At 39.0% G+C, this 23,492-nt stretch overlaps 1 protein-coding gene across 1 annotated transcript in view; it reads left to right on the forward strand.

Moving 5' to 3' along the window:
- ANKRD33B (ankyrin repeat domain 33B) overlaps positions 1-23,492 on the forward strand; it is a 163,077-nt gene that overhangs the window by 74,159 nt on the left and 65,426 nt on the right. The window contains exon 4 of the mRNA XM_072153046.1: positions 6,062-6,202. Within this exon, the coding sequence (XP_072009147.1) occupies positions 6,062-6,202 (141 nt within the window). The remainder of the gene's footprint in view (positions 1-6,061; positions 6,203-23,492) is intronic.

The raw sequence follows: 23,492 nt of genomic DNA on the forward strand, positions 1-23,492 counted from the left end.
TATAAATGTGTGTAATTGTATGAACATGTCTGTACAAATATGTATATATATTTTTTCAGGGGAAGGGGGCCCCATGCAGAAGTTTGCCATGGGGCCCAACCTCTCCTAGTTATGCCACACAGGACCCTCAGATCCCCTGAACAACTCCCACTAATTTAGCCGAATCTGTGAAGAGACTATCCACAAACTCTTTTCAGATCTTGAAAAGACTCTTAAAAGCGAGTCCCAACACCATCTCGACAAATAGTTTTTAGATAAATATGTAAAAGAAAATATTATACCAAGGGGTCTAAGACTACACCCAGAACTAGCCTTTAAAAATGATCCTTCCTTGGGATAATATTCTACATGAGTATTCTATCTCCCTGCTGAAATGTTTGAGTGAGAAAAGATTTGCTCTGACAAAAACATGTCCCTTACAGTGAATACGTTTACAAAGAAGCTATATGACCTGAGATCATGACTAAACACTAAATTATATAGTCCGAAACGCATGGATCTAGTGGATATGGACGTGCAATATGTGACCCTGCATTTTTATTACTATGGAATAAAGCTAAAGTCTATTTCGGCTGGCCGACAGCACAGCCTGATTCCGGGCACCGGGAGCTGTACGAAGCTGGATTACAAACAAGTTGGGAAACATATACGTGAGTGAGCATATACATTTACCTCTTTTTTATCATTGTACAGAAGTCGTCCACTTACCATAAACACAATAATGACCTCCCTTTAACTCTTGAGAGATTTGAAAAAGATATTCTCACTAAAAAGTTAGGTAAATTAGAAAGGGATTGTAGAGATTACCAACTAAATAACGTAAAATACTGGCTAAAGAAAAATATTACTGGGAACAACAAAAACATAATTAATGGTAAGAACTCCAATCAAAATAAGATTCTAGAAATATGCATAAAAAACATAAAGAACACACACATACTGGCTCTCCTCACTCGTTTGTGGGGCCGATAATACCGATAATAATGCAGTTCCGCCCAAGAAGACACATAATCCTGGTTTTATTCCGAGTCATACTTTTAGACAAACTAGAGACCCACAAATCCGTTCTATTCTGGCAAACCACGCAACAGACAGACATATCCCTACACTAGAGCATGGTACTAACATCCCCGGTAAAACAATACCGACATACCTAAGAAGTGAACAAGGTACTATTCAAGAAACCATACCCAGGCCCATTTTACCTTCTGCCAGATTTAAAAGAATGGAAGAAACTAATTTACATACCTCTCCCAGCTATTCAATTAATACTATACATGATACCAGTAATAAAGAAAGGAACTCCCCAATGGAACTCCTCTTTCCAAACTTCACACTAAGGTAGTCCTGGTCGATCAAATTCAGATACACAAAGCACCTTCCTCTAACGATTCAATGTCTTTTTTAGGATTACCAAGGGAGGTGAACACAACCCCCTCTTCTCCATTATGCAAATTGTATGAAGAAAACGGTTTACATAGCCCCCCCTCTAGGGGTAAAAAGAAAAAATTTAGAAAGCAAGGATGTAGGGGGGGGGGGGGGTAGACGCAGATCCAGGAACTCCCTCCTCTCAGGAGGACTCACTAGTAGAGACCCCAAAATAAAAAAAAAATCTATTAGCAACAAACACTCAATCCAACAGGTCATCAGAATCGGATAACAATATAGAGAATAAATTGGTCAAGATAGACTTTTAATCTCTCAAATCATAATCTATCCAATCTAGAAACAAAAATTCTCGAAAATTATTTATCAATTTGAACAAATTCATTCGCAAACTTACACTGAAGCGACATTTCTCTATCGAAGAGAGCAAAGATAAATGAATCACTACCACAGACAGTACTCTAACTGACAGAGTAGACCTGCCAATTAAACATACGGACCTAAGACCCAAATCCACCTTTTACCCTACTCACCATAAGGGCAATTTTAGCGAAACTTTTTATACCTTAGTGGTTACTGATCTTGAAAATCTCCATGCCAAAGCTAACAAAACAACCAGACCACTCAAGAATAATCTCACCCATAAAGAATGCACTGCCTTAAAGAATCTGGCATCCAATGATGATCTAGTTATAAAACCAGTGGACAAAGTGGGGGGGGGGGGAGTGGTGATCCTCAATAGAGAAGATTATATCAAAAAAATCCCTAAGACTCCTTTCAGACGAGGAATTTTATATTAAATTGGATTCAAACCCCACAAACCATTACAAGATTGCTTTAAATTTACTACTAGATGAGGGATATGCCCTAGGAATATTAAACAAAAAAGAATACTCCTATTTGAAAGTCGAAGAGCCCGCAACCGCCATATTTTACTACCTCCCCAAAGTTCATAAAAACGGTGCTAACCCTCTGGGTAGACCAATTATTTCAGGCATTAATTCCCTTACCACTAATCTTTCCCACTATGTTGACCTTTTTTTTGCAGCCGTACGTTAGGAAACTAACTTCCTTCATCTTGGATACGTCAGACCTGATAAGATCAATATTACAGGTCCCATGGACGGACAACCATTTATTTAGTACGCTACATCCCTGTATACTAATATACCCCACAAGCAGGGTATTGATGCTGTTTCCTCCTTTTTAGACAGAGATGATCAGATGCTACAAACACAAAAAAACCTTTTTGCTCAGATCTATCAAATTTATACTAGAACATAACTACTTTTCTTTCCTTGACCGTATTTATCTCCAACGTAGGGGTACGGCGATGGGGAGCAAATTCCCCCCAGTTTCACCAATTTATATGTTGGATTGTTTGAGGAATTATGCACTTACAAACATCAGCTGTACAAAAATTGTATCGTCTACAAACAATACATCGATGATATTTTTATAATTTGGAACTATTAAAGAAGCCACCAAATTCGTCAAGGATTTGAATTCCAACACTTGGGGCCTTGGTTTTACAAGCAATTTTGCAACCAACAATATGGAGTTCCTTGATGTACTAGTATTTCACACTGAACAAGGTGCCATCAAGACAAAAACATTCTTTAAAAAAGTGGACAGCAATAGTTACCTGGACTTTACCATTGGCCATTTCAAAAAATGGCTACTGAACATCCCTTATGGTCAGTACAAAAGAGTTAGATGTAACTGCACAGATGATACAGACTATATTAAACAGAGTCAAACCCTGACTGACCGTTTTAAGGCAAAAAGGATATCCAAGATCGCTGATTAAGAATGCCTACACAAGGGCAGGCCTACTGGATCAGGCCATGTGCCTGGAGCCCTCCAGAAAATCCAAAGAATCCAACATCAACACTGCGAAAGGCAATCCGTCGACCAATAATCCAAATTATAACCTTAACTTCATCTCTACCTTCTCTAGAGACAGTGTTACCATTAGGAAGATCTTCCAAAAACATTGGGGCATCCTTAAACACAATCCCTATCTTAATAAGAGTATACCGGATAAACCAAGGCTTACTTTTAGAAGGTCCAGAACTCTAAAAAATATCCTAGCACCTAGTTGACTCAAAAAAAATCAAACCATCATCGCCATTATCTTTTTTCCCAAGTACAGTAGGGAGCTTTAGATGCGGTCACTACCGCTGCAAATGCTGTGAATCTATTGAACATAGAAAAAACACATTTTCGTTAAATGTTACACAGGAGGTTTTCAACATCAAAACCTTTTTGAATTGGAGCTCAAAGTATGTAATCAAATTGCTCAGGTAGATGTCTGATAGTAGTGCAGGAAGCAGGGACACATGCAGTGTTAAAGTCCAAATAAAGTGTTTTATTCACACTTCAAAAACAACATAAATTCAGCCTTGGTTTTGGCACATATAAAGCAACACAAAAATAAACCCTGCCTGGCTAGGCACTGCCTAATACAATATCAGATCTTAGCTATACGGGTACCAGGCTGCCTGGCACAAGCTCTGGGCCAGCAGTAGTACAGGAGGCACTCAGTTTCCTTAGCTCTGTGCCTTCAGCTCTCCAGGTAGTGCCTCTCCTACTGCTTCTGGCCTGCAGATTATATCAGGCTCTAACAAGGCCTGGGAACCACACCTGTGTGCTATACAAAAGCCCAGGACCGAAGCCCGGGTGGAGTAGGAGTCTGACTACCAGCCTACCCCTACTCCATAATAAGCAGGCCCAGTACGGACATTACCAATGTGTTCAGGTTAGCTAGGCCAACATGGACCAAACAGACTATTCCTGCTTACTATATGTCTGCATTAACCCTTGGGTTACTGCAGACAAATACAGGGCTTTTACCACCTGCATTTTATCTGCCTGTAAGACATATAGCGGTTTTCCCACACAACACCTCTTACTTTCTCACACCCCTTAGAGAAAGATTAAATAAACACTGAAACAACATAGAAAAAGGTTTTTCCATTACACAGCGTATCTAGGCACGCTGCTACTAACCACAACTGTAATTATAAGGAATTTTCCATCAGGTTTGAATGAAAGTTTGGAAAACGTTTTCTAGTCATCATTACATCATCTCTCACCAATCATTATCTATTATCTCCCGTGTATGTATATATTCCAACTTACATCTGCTATTTATTTGTCTTCATCTATTTTGCTACACTATGTTTTAAAAATGTACTTATTCTTTTTAGTGTATATTTTTATTTGCGTCCATATTATATACTATGTATATAGTTTAACTTATAATCAGCATATAAATTATCTATCCATTACTCTCTAGTACTGGCCCGTTTCTTACCCTTTTATATCGTCTGCTAACATTCTAAATAGCTGACAGTCAGTTACCTAGCAACGCTGTAAGTATTGCCGGACGGTTTCTATTGTTACGGCGCCTCAGTTCCGGGTTCCGGCGCCACTATGCGCCTTTCTTTAAAAAACCAGGTCGTACAATGTAAGTACTTTCTCTTTATTTATACGTTGCCACTAATAGCATCTAATGTTAACCAGATACCACAATGTTATAAGTTATCCCCTCTGTACCTACTTATAAGGCATCTTGCATTTATTTCTTCATAAGCTATCACCATTGAGGTTTCTAGTTATAATATATATTTACATAGCCCTCCTATGTTCCTTTAATTATCGATTGTTGTCTTAGGTTTCCTTTTTTAGCCTTCCACCTCAATCATGGTTATAAATTTCTTATATAACACTGTGTTATCGTGAAACTATTTTTATTCATGTATTTATATTTATATTTGTACCGATTCTTGTTTAATGATCATGCAATGTACAACTGTCCTCTCCATAAGTCATAGTTATGGTTTTACCACTAACAGGGAGGTATTTATTTATTGTTACTTTCTGTTATTTTCTTTTGTAGGGTATTTATATTTTAAGTCCATTGTTTGAAAAAGGGTCCTGCGTGACCCGAAACGTGTTAGAGGACATTTTAATCCAATCGTTTATTTAGAGAATAAAATAACTACCAAATTATCCAGGAGTGTGTTATATGTTACTCCTCCCCTCTACCAATTCAGTATAGCGCTCCATATAGAGCCCCAAATATTTTTCCATTTCCTTTGTTTCTACTACTCACCAGCCCTTACTTAGGGAACAGGTCTCAGGAGCTCTGGAGCAGCTGTTTACCGATCATCTTTTCTGCATCCAAGAACATTACCTGGATTACCCTTCTATAAGGGTTGCATGCAATAGTTTATTGCAAATAAGGTGAGCACCTTATTCACATATCCTCTTTCCACATTTTCCCGACGTTATTACCCGAGTAGCAGTCCTCTGCTCTTGTTTTTTCACTATTTCTTTGTAGTTACGCCACTGCCTATAACTAAAGTACCATAAATTACCAACATCCAGAGGTCCATTTGTAACTAGAGGACGTCTGTAAGTCAGGTGTGCTTAAGTAGGAGGCTGTCTGTATTTGTCTTTCTACCATCCACTAACCGACCCAACCTTCACTTGGTCTGTGGAATCATTATAGCCCAGAGGCAGTAGGCCCACTGACTCCGACCTCTCCTTTGCACCGCAAATGTAATCACTTGCTGCTTGCATCTCAGAAAGATCTTTTGATGGTAAAAGTTCCTTTCCTCTTTCTTTGCACAAGTCTTAGTAAATTATTTAATTGTATTTCCTGCAGGACATATAACAATCACAAATTATTTATTGAATTACTTTCCTGACCTGGACCTTGAGAAGAGAAATGTTCATGGATTTACAGCATTAATGAAAGCATCAATTCAAGGCAGAACAGATTGTGTTAGAGCATTAATGTTAGCAGGTAAGTGTATAAGTGTTTTTTTTTCTTTTGTGTTGTGTATCTACTTATAAATACAGACAAAAGGAGAGAAGAGAGGAGAGAATAAAAATACTATACATCATGTGATATATGTTTACTGAGAAGAAATATGTATCTTTCAAAACTGTATTGATATTGTGCTAAATTCAAAACAATTTAAATTTCAGGGTTGAGTAGTCTTAGCATTACAAAATATCAGCTCTTACTTCCTGAGATGCATACTCTTTGTGTACTATATAGAATAATATCTAATGTCACAGTAGATATGGTTGAATAAAGACAAATGTCCATCGCATCCATATCATTTCCAAATAGTCTTTCTTCTCTTGCTGATCCAGAGACTAAACAAGCGCTGCAGTTGAGGATTTGGGTCCGTGTTCAGGAAAAAGCACCAATCTGCTTTATTGACTGCTGAAGCAGCCAATATAGCAGATTGCAGCCACCACAAAATAACAAAAGGCCAAAGCATCCGATGTAGTGAAGAAGGTGATAAACCTTTATTGACATGACCATGAGCCACGTTTCAATTCGCCATGAATCTTTGAGAAAGATTTTTAAATTTTTTAGCTTGCAGCCACCGACATGTCCTCCGTAGGCATACCTGTGATTGGCTGGGCTTGACGTATAGGAGAAGCCCAGCCCAGAAGTATAGGAGAAGGGTCACAAGTCCAGACGCAGAGGCGTAAATAGAATTAATTGGGCTGTGTATGTGTATGTTCATACATATGCGGCACCATTGCAAACAGTTACCCCTTCAGGAGGAGTGAACATCAGCCTCAGAGTATAATGCATAGTATACATTCAGTAGATGCTGGAAATGGGTGACATATTATTACTTTATGCTTAACATACATGCAACATCACCCACTGGGGCCTAGTGTTTTCTTGGGGCCTGGAGGCAGGTGGGGCCCAGAATAACGGAGTGGCTGGCGGTTGCGGCCTAGCCACGATGATGTCACAGTGCCTGGTATGGGGACCGGAGGGCTGTCTTACAGACTGGCAGGTCTCCAGCAGGTGGTGTGTGCAAGAAATATGTGAGAGGCTGATGTACTGGTTCTCCCTGGGGCAATCCCTAAGTGTCTGTAGGATGAGTCCCTGGATAAGGGATGGGGAGCCCATGGTGGTAACAGCCGTATCCAGGGATCAGACAGAGGCTGTTAAATATCAATATAAATAGATATTTCTTGCAATTCCTAATTTGAGAATTAGGAACCACGATGATGAGCAATGTTTCAAAAAATCAGAAGCGATCCTTCGTTCCAGATGTAAAGTAAAAAGCATTTAATGGACTTCAATAAAAATAGAGTAACAATATACAATTGGATGCAAAATATAAATAAAAATATGGTTACAAAACACTAAATAAAGATGAAATTAAGGAAATATGGTGTGGAGCCAAGCTTGAGAGAATGAAGAGTCTTTGTGTTGAGTGGAGACAAAGACACAAAAGACTGATGGTGGTGTCCAATGATGTCTCTCTCCTACTCACCCTCTCTCTCACACCATCTCCCCCTTAGTCACTAGTATGGTAACTCTTTATACACAAACTAACATTTCCCAAGTGAATATTCTCAATCTCCTATTGGTTCATATTAGTCCGTATACCATCTGAGGACCATAGATGATCTCATTCTAGTTCATAAATATGTAAACTTAACTAATTAACTTATATATACATATGCTATTAACATATAGATGTGTTATTATAAAGGTTGTCTCGTCTGGCAGATACCAGTATTCCATGGGAACTCTGAGACCATAATGTACCATGACAAGTCAAGATAAATGACAATAGTTCACAACAATAAAGGAATTTGCATTTTACCAAAGGCACTGACCATATACCATCTGCCTTTATGTACAATGGAATATCCCCAACTATCTCATTCATTATGTCTATAATTCCCAATATAAAGCATATCTATATATTATACATAAACCTACATTCTACTACTGATACAATAATAATACATACAATAATACATAATAACATAATACTATCATGAATTTATATTTGTTCATCTTGAATGAATGTTTATCCTACATGAATACTTTTAAGAATAACACAATATCATAGACGTGTAATCATATGGTCTCACCCTATGCTAAAGTCATTTTGATTATATTAATATTTTACATTTCCCCCTGATTATGATTAAATACCAATTTTATCATAACCTTCTATTCTAAAAAGATTCATTCATCATTCATGTCTCATTCGTATCTCATACATTACCAAGAGACCATACTTTAACGTTTGTTGATACTTGTCATTTCCGATTCTATATTCATGATTGGATTAACATGCTGTATCCTACCAAACATTTCTTTTATAAGTATATCACCCTTAGATATTTCTTGTTTTATTTCACTATAAAACTTTCTTATTCTACACATTACAAAAACCTGGTATAAAATGCATACTAAAACTATAAAAAACATAATAACTATCGGATTTGATAAAATATTCACAACTGCTGACTTTACAGAAAGATTTGTCCACATATTGATTGACTTCTTGAACTTATTCCACATTGAAATTCCTGATAATGAATTGTATTCATGTTCAATTTCATGTAACTGTCCTTGTTTATGTTTAAATTCAACTTCTGCCTTTTTTAACTGCTCTGTTAAACTGTTCAATAAACCTATATCTTTCCTAATTTCATCTGTCCACATTTGCCAAGGAAAATTATTTATTTGAGAAAGATTCAACTGTATAGGAAGAGATTTCACCTTTTCAGTATTCAGAATAGGAATTTTTACATTTCCCCCATTCACATAAATTTCTCTTATATTTCCTTCCATGCAATATACGCCTCTAGTTAAATTTTCAGTATGTACACAAGATGAATACAATGCTGTGACCTGTTCTATGTCAGACATAACTTGAAAACAAATTCTCCCTGTTTTAACCGGAGTCACTAAATCATGAATATTATGTATATTCTCAATACTAGCTTGGCATGATGTGTGATTGTGAAAGCATGAATGATAAATTACTTTATCTTGACCAGGTAAACATATTACTTTAGAAGTAAAGTGTAAACATGAAGATACATCTAATTGTTCTATATAAGTGCCATTAAAAGAAAAGTCTGTATATTGTAAATGATAGTAAAGCAACTGTGTGTTACTCACAGGCACACCTAAAACAGTGACTGGAACTAGAACTTGTTCTATTCCTGCAATTGGGACTAATGATGTACCAACACATACATTTTCTTTACAACCAATCCACTTGTTTACCCATAAATCTATATGTTCAATGCTAAAATTATACTTTTCTGGTAGATTTTTAACTAGTCCAAGAGGAGTTATTCCACCCTGTAATGCCTGTGCTATTAATTTTAAATTGGTAGAATATTCAACTTGTATTTCCAAACATGCTCTGGATATCTGGGATTCTTGTTCATTCTCTATTAAAGCTAATGTTGCATCCTGAATATGTGACACTGATGATCCTAAAACAACTGCTGTTTTTGAAACCATCTTTTCTAAAAGCGGATTTAAACTCTTCTGAATTTTAACTCCTCTACCACCAATGTAACCAATATTTTGCAAATCTGATTTCAATGAATTAATATCCATAGTATTAACCACACTTCCAATTGCACCTATACCTCCTAAAATTCCTTCCACTATACCTCGTCTTTTCCTTCTAATTTTTGGAACATGTTGACCAAACCAAAGTTCCATACTTTCTTCCATATTTACAAGATGTTGCTTACATTGTGGATACCTAGTGGAGATTTTCCAATCTGATATATTAAATGTCCACATTATAGTTTCAAATGTACCATTTCTCAATAACGGTCTTGAATGAAAATAATTGATCTGGAAGGGACTAGATGGATTAATTTCAGCTTCTTTACAAGCATTATCTAATGCTGACCAGATACTAACATTAACTGTATTTCAACGTTGATAATTATTTATCATTGATATGCAACATTGGTATATCCCAGAATCCTTGGGAGATGGATTATCTTGATGAAATACAAACTTTTCATCAAACCATTGAACATTACCATTCTGACATTTATGTATCTCACTTATTGAACCATTGAAAAAAGTACCTAATGATATATTATCCTTAGTCCATGTTAATTTAGATTCATGTGATAATGCTAATTTAGTATTACATTGTAACCTTAATGGAGTTGTACCCTTTTGAATGTGTACATTATTAGGACTAACCCTTACTTCGGGTGCTATATAATTTGTTACGATGAAAACAAAAGATATTCTCACTTGAACTGATTCTCTTGTTATCTGGAAATTCCACGTTTTTATCCAATCCTCATTTCCTCTTATATTGGACAAAAGTGAAGGATGCAAAGTTTTACTAAAACTTTGTGTTGTACCCCAGACTTCATCTTTTGATCTACCAGTCATGTCATTTTTAATGTCGCCTGTCCATTGGGCAGGTTCATCACCCTTTATTTTTACAAACCAAAACAATAAATCTGTAGGTGAACATTCCCATGTTCCTGATTTATTGTTGTGTGTGTAAGTTCCCTGTAACTGAGTGAATTTAGTTTTAGGTCCTGCCTTAACGTGAAATTCAATATCTGTGTTATGTGTGAAATTAATTTCCATGCAACATTTTGTATCATAACCCATGCATAAATTTCCTAAAATATCAATGGAATTATTAAGATTTTGTACTTCCAGCAAATTATCAATGAGAAGTTCTCTTGTTCTCCAAGAAAGTAAGTGTTCTTGCATTGAGGAAAATTGATCAAAAAGTTCTGAATAAACAACAGCTGAGAAACATATCAACAAAAATGCTGTTCCTATCATGAAGCGTCTTCTTTGGATGACTTGCTTCTGCTTAGGATGGATGTCTCGAACTTCTATTTTCTTTGTCCAAAGAATATGCATGTCTTTTTCATTGGAGTTCATGTTCTTTCGATGACTGGCTTCTGCTTAGGATGGATCCTTGGAACTTCTGATTTCTTTGTCCAAAGAAATTACAAGTCTTTTTGATTGAAGTTCGTTCCTGCAAAAATAGCAGTATCATTACTTTGAAACAAACAATTTACATTGATCTACATGTACCCAAAATTTCTGCTGTCTACGAGCATTCTTTGTCATGTTTGACGTTCTTTGTACTTGTATCATCACTTGTCCCATTGTGTCAATTATTTCAAAGGGACCTTCCCAATTACTCTCCCAAGGTCCACTCTTCCTAAAAGTTTTGATCATAACAAATGCTCCTTTCACAAATTTGGAAGAGTGAGGTGGTACCATATGCTGCATGCGAGATGCTGCATGTGGGAGAATTGTTTTTAAGTTCTCCTGCAATAACTGCAACCACTTTGACCTCGCTATTGCATCTTTCTGTGGAGTTGATAAAAATGGTTCATGCGGGTAAATCAATGACATTTTCCTTCCTGTCATTAACTCAAATGGAGTATACTGAGTTGTAGAAGAAACTGTTCCTCTGATGCTCATGAGTACAAACGGTATAGCATCTACCCAAGTGTTTCCTTTATCCAGTAACATCTTTGCTATTCTAGTCTTGATTGTTCTATTCATCCTTTCCACAATTCCAGCGGATTGAGGATGATATGCCACATGATATCTTTGCCTAATTCCTAGAATAGAACATACAGCTTGCATCACTTTACCAGTAAAATGGCTTCCTCTGTCAGAAGAAATCAACTTTGGGAACCCCCAAGTACAAAACACATGATTAATCAATACTTTGGCTGTAGACAAAGCATCGTCTTTCCTGACAGGCAAAACTTCAACCCATTTTGAAAACACATCTACCACAACTAGAGCATACCTGAGACCATGTTTACCTGATGGTAAAGGACCTATGTAATCAATCTGAAGAGATGACCATGGACCATCTGCAGGTGCAATTCTCAAAAGTGGAGGTTTCTGTCCTTTAGGCCTTGGGTTCACTTGAGCACAAATGAGACATGACTGAACAACTTCTTGTACAGTGTCTTCCATTTTGTCCCAATAAAATTTCTCCTTGAGAACTTCCAGCAATCTTTGTTGACCCAAGTGACCTAAACTCTCATGATTATAACGGGTGAATTCAACTTGCAAATGTTTGGGCACAACTGGACGTAAATGGCCTTGTGAGTCATAACATAACACACCGTTTTCACAAACAAAGGGATGTGTCATATTAACCTTAGAGGCAGCAATGAACGGATCCTTTGCTTGTTCCTCTATGAACGATGGCACATTTGTGTCCGTCTTCCTAGCCGGCAAGACTTTGCAGGTCTCTGTTTCAATTACCTTTTCTCCTGTCAAAGCTGCTTCTTTTGAACTTTAACTACAGCATAACCATTAGGATTCTTAGATGCTAAATCAAAAATAGATTGCAATGTGTCACTGTGAGCTAACACTTTGTTGGAGGAATCTACAAAACCTCTTTTCTTCCAAACTGGTAGATAATCTGTAAGTGATCGTACAACATATGAACTATCACTATAGATCACCAGTGGACTTCTGTTTTCCTTTTTATCAATTTCCAATAACATTTTTACAGCTTCCAATTCTGCTCTTTGGGCAAAATAATGCGCTGGTAACCTGTGTTGAATTGCATAATTCCTTTCAGGATACCAAATAGCATACCCTGTATAATACTGTCCCCCTGAACAGAATCTTGAACCATCAACAAACACAGTTTCATCTGTTATCTCTGCTTCTCTTCTGAAAAGAGAGGAGATTTCTTCTTGAAATGTATGCATACACTCATGTGACTGTCCCTCATATTGCATCAATTGAGGAAGTACATACTTAGCCTTATGATCTACTTTTATCTGTTTTGGTGATAAAGACAACAACCAATGTGCAAATCTCTGATTTGACACACCTGGAATGTTCCTTTCAAGAAGAAGTTTTAAAGTAGAATGGGGAGTCTGTAATGTAATTTTATTGAACCCAACAATGTGTTCAGTTGCTTTGACAGCAAAATGTACACCTACCAAATGCCTAGCACAGATTTCAAAACCCTTCTCAACAGGTGAGAGAAGTTTGGAGAAGTACCCCAGTATTCACCAACATTTACCTCGCAGTTGCAGTAAAACTGCTGAGATTGCTATCTCTGAGGTATGAACCTGTAGAGCGAATGGTTTGGAAGGCATGACAGTAGCTAAAGCTGGTGCCATTTGCAAGTCAAGCTTCAACTTTTCAAATGATTTTTGTTGCTCCTCTCCCCAGGGTCCAAAAGAGTCATCATCATCATCATTATTCTTCAATAAATCATATAATGGTTTTGCTTTTTCAGCAAAGCCCTCAATGAACTCTCTGGAAAAATTGACAAGTCCTAAAAATTGTCTCAAAGATTTGAATGATGTAGGAATAGGAAGTGAAATAATACATTCTATCCTTTCCTGTAATGGTTTTCTTTTGCCTGCACTGATCAAAACTCCAAGATATTTAACCTCACTTTGTAACATCTTGACCTTTTTTGGATTTAACTTCAATCCAGCCTCATGTAACAACTCAAACAATTCAGCTAACAAAATCAGATGCAATTCTCTTGTTTCAGTTGCCAACAAGATATCATCCACATACTGTAGTATACAATCAGGCCGAGAAAACTTTGACAACACTTTGGCCAACGCCCGATGAAATACACTCGGTGATAAGTGCGCCCCTTGTGGCAATCTGCAACACACATATTGTTCATCCAAAAACGTAAAAGCAAATTTGTACTGACAACTCCTTTCTATTTGGATACTGAAAAAACCATTACTGATATCCAACACAGAAAAAAACTTTGCCTTTGCATTCAATCTTGACATAATATCAGGTGTATCTGCGACAATAGGTGCTACATTGGGAGTACACTTATTAAATCTCCTGAGATCCAACAACATTCGGTAAGAACCATCCGGCTTTTTAACAAACCATAATGGATTATTGGTCACTGAATTAGCCTTACGTATACCGTATTTTTCGGACTATAAGACGCACTGGACCATAAGACGCAGCTAGGTTTTAGAGGTGGAAAAATAAGAAAAAATGTATTTTTCCCCAAATAGTGTGCTAAAATATTTAATAAAGTAACAGTAAAGTAGCAGCGCCTTACGGAAAGGGGTAGGGGCGAGCAGCCCTCACCCCCTCCTCCTCTTCCGGGCATCAACGGCGGGCACACGTTCATGTGAATGTAGCCTAAGGGGACTGTGTAGGGGGTACTTTTATTAGGGGCCATTGTGTGACATTTGGTGAAGTTTTAATAGTGTACTGTGTTCGGGGAGAATTAATGGGGAGACTTTATTAGGGGACATTTTATGGGACACTGTTACCTGATGCTCAGCCAACCAGTGTTGGGGGCAGAATTAGTGATGGGAATTATGGCTCTTTAGATAGATTTATGCTGGCAAGTAGTCAGGGGGTCTCAAGAGTTGCTAGGGCTGTATATGTGACAATGGTCACAAGAGCTTACAATCTATGAGGAGGAGGGGCACTGGCGGTGACAATGCTTGTACAATGGTCACAAGAGCTTGCAATCTATGAGGAGGAGGAGACACAGGAGGTGACAATGCTTGTTCAATAGTCACAGGAGCTTACAATCTATGAGGAGGGGACCCAGGAGATGACAGTGCTTGTACAATGGTCACAAGAGCTTACAATCTATGAGGAGGAGGAGGGCACAGGAGGTGACAGTGCTTGTACAATGGTCACAAGAGCTTACAATCTATGAGGAGGAGGGGACAGAGGAGGTGACAGTGCTTGTACAATGGTCACAAGAGCTTACACTCTATGAGGAGGAGGACACAGGAGGTGACAGCGCTTGTACAATGGTAACAAGAGCTTACAATCTATGAGGAGGAGGGGAGGACAGGAGGTGACAATGCTTGTACAATGGCCCAAGAGCTTACAATCTATGGAAAAGGAGGATGACACAGGAGGTGACAGTGCTTGTACAATGGTAACAAGAACTTACAATCTATGAGGAGGAGGAGACACAGGAGATGACAATGCTTGTACAATGAACACAAGAGCTTACAATCTATGAGGAGGAGGGGACACAGGGGGTGACATAGACTGTAAGCTCCTGTGACCTTGTACAAGCACTGTTTGGGAATTGTTCAGTTTCACACACCTGTGAGAAGAGCACAGCAGGCACAGGAGCAGAGACTCCAGTACTGATCACATGTCCTGTCCCCTCTTTAGTGGTATTTGATGCCCCTGCAGCACGAGCAGCTGGGACTCTGGTAGAAGACAGTGACCTGTCCAGCATCAGTCACAGTGAGAGCTCCGTGCTGAGGGGGCGTGGCTTCTGCTTCCCTTCATCTGATAACCTGGAAGTGGTGTCACAGTCTGTGTGCCCTGCATGAGCTCCGCTGCTCATAGAAACTAGCAGGCAGTAGCTGTGTGTGGAGCCGAGCTCAGCACTGCCCCTGCGCTTACTGCCATGTGCTGTCCTCCATTCTCTCCTGCAGTGGAGGGCTGAGACGGCGGTACTCTGTACATTTGGACTATAAGATGCACCACAGTTTTTTCCCCATCTTCTGGGGAAAAAATGTGCGTCTTATAGTCCAAAAAATACGGTAACTCCTTGTTGAAGCAATTCCTGAATTATCTTTGACATTGGACCTAAAGAATCTGGAGGCAATTTATATTGTTTTTGGGGAGGGGCATCTTTCCCTTCCACCTTGACAACCACATCTTTCATTGTGCCTACTTCATTTCGAAACTGAGCCCACAAAGAAGGAAAGCTTTGTACAATTTCCCTGAGATCCATATCACCAATCTCAGGCCACACATGCTCAGAAGACACAATTTCATTTAAACAAATGTCAGCAACACAACTGTAATCTCTTGGATCAATAATTACAGGTTTGTTACCATCAGAATCTCTCCAAATCACTTGGTTCCCTAAGTCAATAATCCAACCTCTCTTCTTCATTATGTCAGTCCCTATGATGTTTTCTGAACTAGGACAATGCCAAATGTCAATCTCAGTTCTCAAATAACCAGGTATTTCAAACAAAACATCAGAAACCAAAGTTGCCTGAGTACTAACTTTTCCACTAAAGCCAACAATTGTACAAACTGGTGAATTTGGTAGTACAGGTAAGTTTTGATTAGTCACACTTAGCTGAGCTCCTGTGTCAATCAGAAATGTAACATTTTTCCCTTGTAAGAAACCTTTCACAAAAGGTCTCCCACATTTGTCCATTGAAATTGGAGATAAATATTTCAGTGAACATGGGGTTAAATTTTTCTTTAGTCATTGAGAAGGCATTAGGGTTTCCCTGTCTTCTCTGACATCATCCTTTGTTCTCCTATGGGACATATTGCTATTCATGGACAATTCATGAATTTCTTTTATCAAGGGAGCATAAGGTGACCTAGACTGTATGTGGTCTAGAATGGGAGGAGCTGAAGCCATTATCCCATTTTCTTTCCCAACCCCCTGCTGTTCCCTCAAGAATAGTCTGCAATTCCACTTTAAATGCCCTTTCTTTCCACAGAAATAACAATTTACATTTCTTCTGATACCATTTTGTTTTGTAAATTCATATTTTTTCGGAGCAGGAGTAGTCTGAGATTTAAAACGACTGTCCTGATTTGGATTTACCCATTTCTTATCTACCTTTTCCTGGACAACAGATACTTTTATTTTAACATTATTTTGTTTGATTGATCTTCTAATCTGATCAATGAATATAGCAGCCTCTTCTAATGTATCTTTTTCAGAAGCAAATTGCACTGATACCGGATCTAAATATTTGAACTTTCTGACAAAAGCTTTGATCATGGATTCTGGTTCCTCATGCTCCTTTACACCCATAACCATTCTATAAGCTTTTTCAAATTTCATCAAAAATGCAAAAGGATCATCCTGTAGTGTTGGTCTAAGACTATCCAATAAATCTACAGAAGGACTAGATTCTCCTGTTGTAAATAGAATCAGTTGTCTTAAGCGATCTGATTCAGTACTGTGTATAACTACATTATCATCACAAAACCTTGGTGTAACTTCTAATCTTCTGGCCATATGTGATGGCAACCACACACGGAATAATTTATTCTTTTGTTCATTGGTCAGATTAAATTTGTCAGTGTGCGACTCAAAAATTTCTGCATTATGAAAACTGTCCATTTTATTATCATAAATTGGAACATCTTTCAAAATTTTCATTCATTGATTGTGAATCTTTAAATTTAATTTTGCTGCCCTTTCATGCAACCTCCTACGTTTGATTTCTTCCTCTTCTAACTCTTCATCAGCTTGGGAGGATTGTGGACTAGGAAGAAAGGAGTCCTTATATCAATTTGATCCTCCAAAATTTCAATTTGTTCAGCCAGCATTTCACAATGAGAGCAAAAACTTGTTTCTGTATCATTCTCCTCTATATCTTCCTTTGTACAATCATTTACAATACTTTTGCTATTTACACATACACTTTGGGTCTGTGATATTGTCTGTCTATCCTCAATTACCATTTTGTTAAATACCTTTACCAAATACAATACATTCCTAAGTTTTTTCTTTTGCTTATTCACACAAAATATTTTTTTGTCTATTTTTGAATTCTCTGTCTCGCATTGTGAATATAAAGAATTCCATAACTGAGCATTATTATGACTACTCACAAACTTAAAATCAATATTACTTTTATCTGAAAAGGTATTAATGAAATCCATTACTCACTCTGTTAATGTCTTGCTGGAATCGTCTTTACTTCAGTCTGTCTTATGCAGAGTTCTTCTTTGTTGAGGTCTTCTCGCATAGGCTCACTCTTGTCACAGGACACTGGAACACATGCTGCTTGCAGTAGATCACGTGCTCACCAGTCTTGCTTCTAGATTCTTTGAAAAAATCTTATCCCTTGTACTTTCTCTTCTCTTCAAACGAAAGAGATGACAAAACAATGCCGCAAAAACAACAGCTAGTGCTCATCATAAATGTTACTTCTGGTCTCCTGGCTGGCTCGCCATTTCTGTTAAATATCAATATAAATAGATATTTCTTGCAATTCCTAATTTGAGAATTAGGAACCACGATGATGAGCAATGTTTCAAAAAATCAGAAGCGATCCTTCGTTCCAGATGTAAAGTAAAAAGCATTTAATGGACTTCAATAAAAATAGAGTAACAATATACAATTGGATGCAAAATATAAATAAAAATATGGTTACAAAACGCTAAATAAAGATGAAATTAAGGAAATATGGTGTGGAGCCAAGCTTGAGAGAATGAAGAGTCTTTGTGTTGAGTGGAGACAAAGACACAAAAGACTGATGGTGGTGTCCACTGATGTCTCTCTCCTACTCACCCTCTCTCTCACACCGTCTCCCCCTTAGTCACTAGTATGGTAACTCTTTATACACAAACTAACATTTCCCAAGTGAATATTCTCAATCTCCTATTGGTTCATATTAGTCCGTATACCATCTGAGGACCATAGATGATCTCATTCTAGTTCATAAATATGTAAACTTAACTAATTAACTTATATATACATATGCTATTAACATATAGATGTGCTATAATAAAGGTTGTCTCGTCTGGCAGATACCAGTACTCCATGGGAACTCTGAGACCATAATGTACCATGACAAGTCAAGATAAATGACAATAGTTCACAACAATAAAGGAATTTGCATTTTACCAAAGGCACTGACCATATACCATCTGCCTTTATGTACAATGGAATATCCCCAACTATCTCATTCATTATGTCTATAATTCCCAATATAAAGCATATCTATATATTATACATAAACCTACATTCTACTACTGATACAATAATAATACATACAATAATACATAATAACATAATACTATCATGAATTTATATTTGTTCATCTTGAATGAATGTTTATCCTACATGAATACTTTTAAGAATAACACAATATCATAGACGTGTAATCATATGGTCTCACCCTATGCTAAAGTCATTTTGATGATATTAATATTTTACAGAGGCAACGTTGTGCAAAATAACTCACGGTTCTTTATTGAACAACAGCAGGGAACGGGTCTAAACGGTCTCACAGCAGATTACTGGAGTGGTCATGGTGAGGAGTCCTCAGGAATGTTTCACCAGCCTGGTAGTAGATGTAGGCTGGGATGGAGCTGTGTCCAGTTGTGGAAGCTGAAGCTCTGGATTGGAGTCTCCTGTCAGCACCAGGCTCGGACTGGCCTGCCGGGATACCGGTCAAAACCTTGGTGGACCCTGTCATTATCAAAAGGCACCATCTCCTATCTGTGTCTGCCAGCAGGCACATTCAGCTGAGGCTGGAGGAGGGGGGAAACAGAGGGGACGATGACTTCCTGCAGGAGGGAGAGACAGGTTCTCTGCTCTTCCCACAGCAGCGCTGGGGCAGTGAAGAAGGAGTAAGACATTTCCTCCTCACTGCACCAGCCCCTGAGTCACTGCAGGAGAACATGGCCACTGATTCATTGCTGCTGCCTCACTGGAGGAGCAGACAGTGAGCTGTCACTAATTACAGACCAGAGGACGTGGGTCCCCTAGTTGTCACAGTGGGCCCCCTTCCTCCTGGTCATGAGAGACATTAGGGGCCACCAATCAGCTAGCAGCTTCTGCTTGAGCTTCATCCCCCTGGCACAGCACAGGATTCCCTCATGTGCGCGGTGGTGGAAGCTCAGGATGGATCAGGAGCTGCTGCTCCCCCCATGATGGCTTCCAGCACAAGAAAAAGGTATTTCTTACAAAATAAAAGTGCATCACATTTACACACACAGTGCACCTCATTACATCCCTGCAATGTGTACATATAGAATAACAGTGGACTGAAGAACTACAACTCCCAGCAGTTGAATGAGATGCTGAAAGTTGTAGTTCTTCGATTGACTGTATTAAGTATTGATGTAGAATAAGGAGTGATGTCACACGTAACGCGCTGACTCTGTTTAGAAATTTAAACAAAATGCACAGGGCGTGATACGCTTCGATGCAACCCGCACCCAGTATCCTGTATTATCCAAATGCAAGGGCTGGAGGAATCAAAGCTTTATGTGTGACCGCAGGCTCAGTATTACCAGCATACCCCGCATTACATGTGACCACAGCCTCAGTATTATCAGCATACCCCACGTTACATGTGACCACAGCCTCAGTATTACCAGCATACCCTGCGTTACTTATGACCGCAGCCACAGTATAACCAGCATACCCAATGTTACGTGTGACGGTAGCCTCAGTATTACCAGCATACCCCGCGTTAGGTGAGACGGTAGCCTTAGTATTACCAGCATACCCCGCATTACGTATGACCGCAGCCTCAGTATAACCAGCATAACGCGCGTTACATGTGACCACAGCCATAGTATTACCAGCATACTCTGCGTTATGTGTGACCACAGCCTCAGTATTACCAGCATACCCCGCGTTACCTGTGATCGTAGCCTCAGTATTACCAGCATACCCAATGTTACGTGTGACCGTGGCCTCAGTATTACCAGCATACCCCGCATTACGTGTGACCGCAGCCTCAGTATTACCAACATACACCGCGTTACGTGTGACCACAGCCTCAGTATTACCGGCATACCCCGTGTTACTTGAGACCGCAGCCTCCGTATTACCGGCATACCCCGCGTTACGTGTGACTGCAGCCTCAGTATTACCGAAATACCCTGTGTTACGTGTGACCGCAGCCTCAGTATTACCAGCATATTCCGCATTACATGTGACCGCAGCCTCAGTATTACCAGCATACCCCGCGTTATATGTGACCACAGCCTCAGTATTACCAGCATACCCCACATTACGTTTGACCGCTGCCTCAGAATTACCAATGAACCCCTCCACCCGTCATGGTGTCCAAATTGCAGATCCATCACCATTTCAATGCACGCAAACATTTGAATAAAAAGTGATGAAAAGATTCTTCACTTCACAAACTGATATCACTGAAAATGTCAGCTTCTCCAGCTCTGTACATCAAAGTTTCAAAAAGTAAGAGGTGTGTGAAAGTTGTGAAACCGAGCCTGTAATAAAAATAATGCAACTTTTTTTGTCATCTATACCACATTTGGAATTTTTCTCCAGCTTCCGAGTATACTGCACGGAATATTAACCCTTAAAGGATTAAAGGCCAGACCATTTTCAGCTTTGATTTTCCATCTTTACTTCCGTGTCTTTAAAAATCCATAACTGTGTTATTTACATGTACAGAGCTGTATGAGGCTTGTTTTCTGCAGAACAAATTGTACTTCCTAGTGATGGCATTTAATATTCTATGCAGTGCACTGGAAAGCTGGAAAAAATCCCAATGTGGTAAAATTTACAAAAAATGTACTTATGCCATTTTCTTGTGGGCTACGTATGTATGGCTTTCACTGTATGCTCCAAATCATACCTCCCCTTAATTCCTTGGGTAAGTGTAATCACTAGGACACCAAATTCATAAAGCTTTTATTCAGTTTTTATACAAAAAATGAAAACCTTTGGTACAAAAAAAAATGTCTTAAAGGGGTTTCCCACGAAGACAAGTTATTCTGTAGAAAGTGTTTCAGTAGAAAGACATATGTGTTCTGACAAAACCCCTCCCTTTTGCAGTTTCCAATGCAGTTAAAACTCATCAAAAAACAAAAAGTGTGCATGGGGCCTGAGGCCGGTTTTCTGCAGGATTGTTGTACTTGTCCTATTTTCACTTCTATGGGCTCATACACATGGCTGTGAATTTCACAGCCCTGTTTATGAGCTGACTGCCTGAGCTGAAAATTACAGAGCAGGTCCTAACTATGTTTGCTGTTCAGGCTATTATTAAGTACTTACATCCCGATGACAAGCAACCCTCAAACAATGTTCCACGGGACCATTGTTTGCATCCCAAGAACTGCAAAAGTGTAGTGTGCAGGAAGCCTGAGGCTGCGTTCACACATTACGTTTTTTTTTTGTTGCAGAAATTTAAAGTTTGTGTGCTGAATGACAAAAAGACATGCATCAAAATGGAAAAGGAACATATCGTCTTTCCAAAGCGTTGAATACGCAACAAAAACGCAATGTGTGAACATGGCCACAGGCTGCATTCACACCTTGCATTTGCAGCAGGTTCAGTCCAACCCTGGTCAGTACTGAAGGTGTACTGACACTGTCTCACTCTTCACTCTGTCTCTGAACACTGACTGACTGGACTGACCATGAGGTCTGGACTAAAGATGGGCGAATTTGTTAAAATTCAGTTCGTCCTGATTCGCCTGATTTTTTAAAAAAAAGTTTGAATCAACCCGAATCGAATCATGACGAAAAAAATAGGTATTTCCTGGCTGCAGAAAGCCTGTAGGCGAACATTTTAGAGACAGAGTGCCCAAACTACCACCAAGGCCGACTTATTTATCGCAAAGTGCCAACACAGAAATCTAATAAGTGATTTATGCTCCGAGCTCTGTCACAGCTTTCATGCATATCAGCACACTGAGGACACCAATAAAGCAGAAATAGAAGAAATTTGGATGATCATTGTAGCTTCCCTCCAGGGTCCCATAAACAGGAAGAATTGTCAGGGCCAGAGCAGGAGCTACAATGATAATCCAGATCTGTCCACACCTTCCCACTCCTCCAGTGGTCCCATAAACAGGAGAAATTGTCAGGGCCACAGCAGGAGCTACAGTGATGATCCAGATCTGTCCACACCTTCCCACTCCTCCAGTAGTCCCAGGTAGCACTGTCACTTTAAAATAGCTCTGTGCACAGCAAGTCTGAGACTGCAGGAAGATTGTCTTTTCTGGCGATGTCCTGGGTGCCCACAGAGAGGGCTCTGAGTGCCACCTCTGGCACCCGTGCCATAGGTTCGCCACCACTGCTGTAGGGTGTTGTAGAACGTTGTGCCATGCTTAAATATGCATAGGGAGCGTGGTTTGGTCTTCAAACAATGCTGTGTTTTAGTATGACACACACATGACAGCCGCCGCTCTTAGAATCGATTCACTCTTCAATTTCATGTGCACTTACAGAGGCCAACTTCACCAAATAATTGAAGCGGGAATGCAGCCTGACAAGGTAACGTCTGTGCCAGCTTGAAAGGACTGAGCTGAGGGCCAAGATCCCACTATAACATCAAAGGGTGCACTCTTTTTACACTGACATCAGATGATTCCATAGATTACGACATAGAAACCCCCCAAAAGAGTGCAGAGGGTGTCGGCAGTAATTCTGCATTGAAGTCACTGATCATTTTTCCCTTCATTTTGTCTGTCATTGTCCGCTTTCAAATCGGTCAATAATCCATCATCAGTATTGCAAAATCCAAAAACAAACAGGAGTGGATCCAAAACAGAGATGACCAGTAAATGGGATATTTGCATGTCCTCT

Source organism: Engystomops pustulosus, chromosome 5 (assembly GCF_040894005.1).
Source record: "Engystomops pustulosus chromosome 5, aEngPut4.maternal, whole genome shotgun sequence".
NCBI lineage: Eukaryota > Metazoa > Chordata > Amphibia > Anura > Leptodactylidae > Engystomops > Engystomops pustulosus.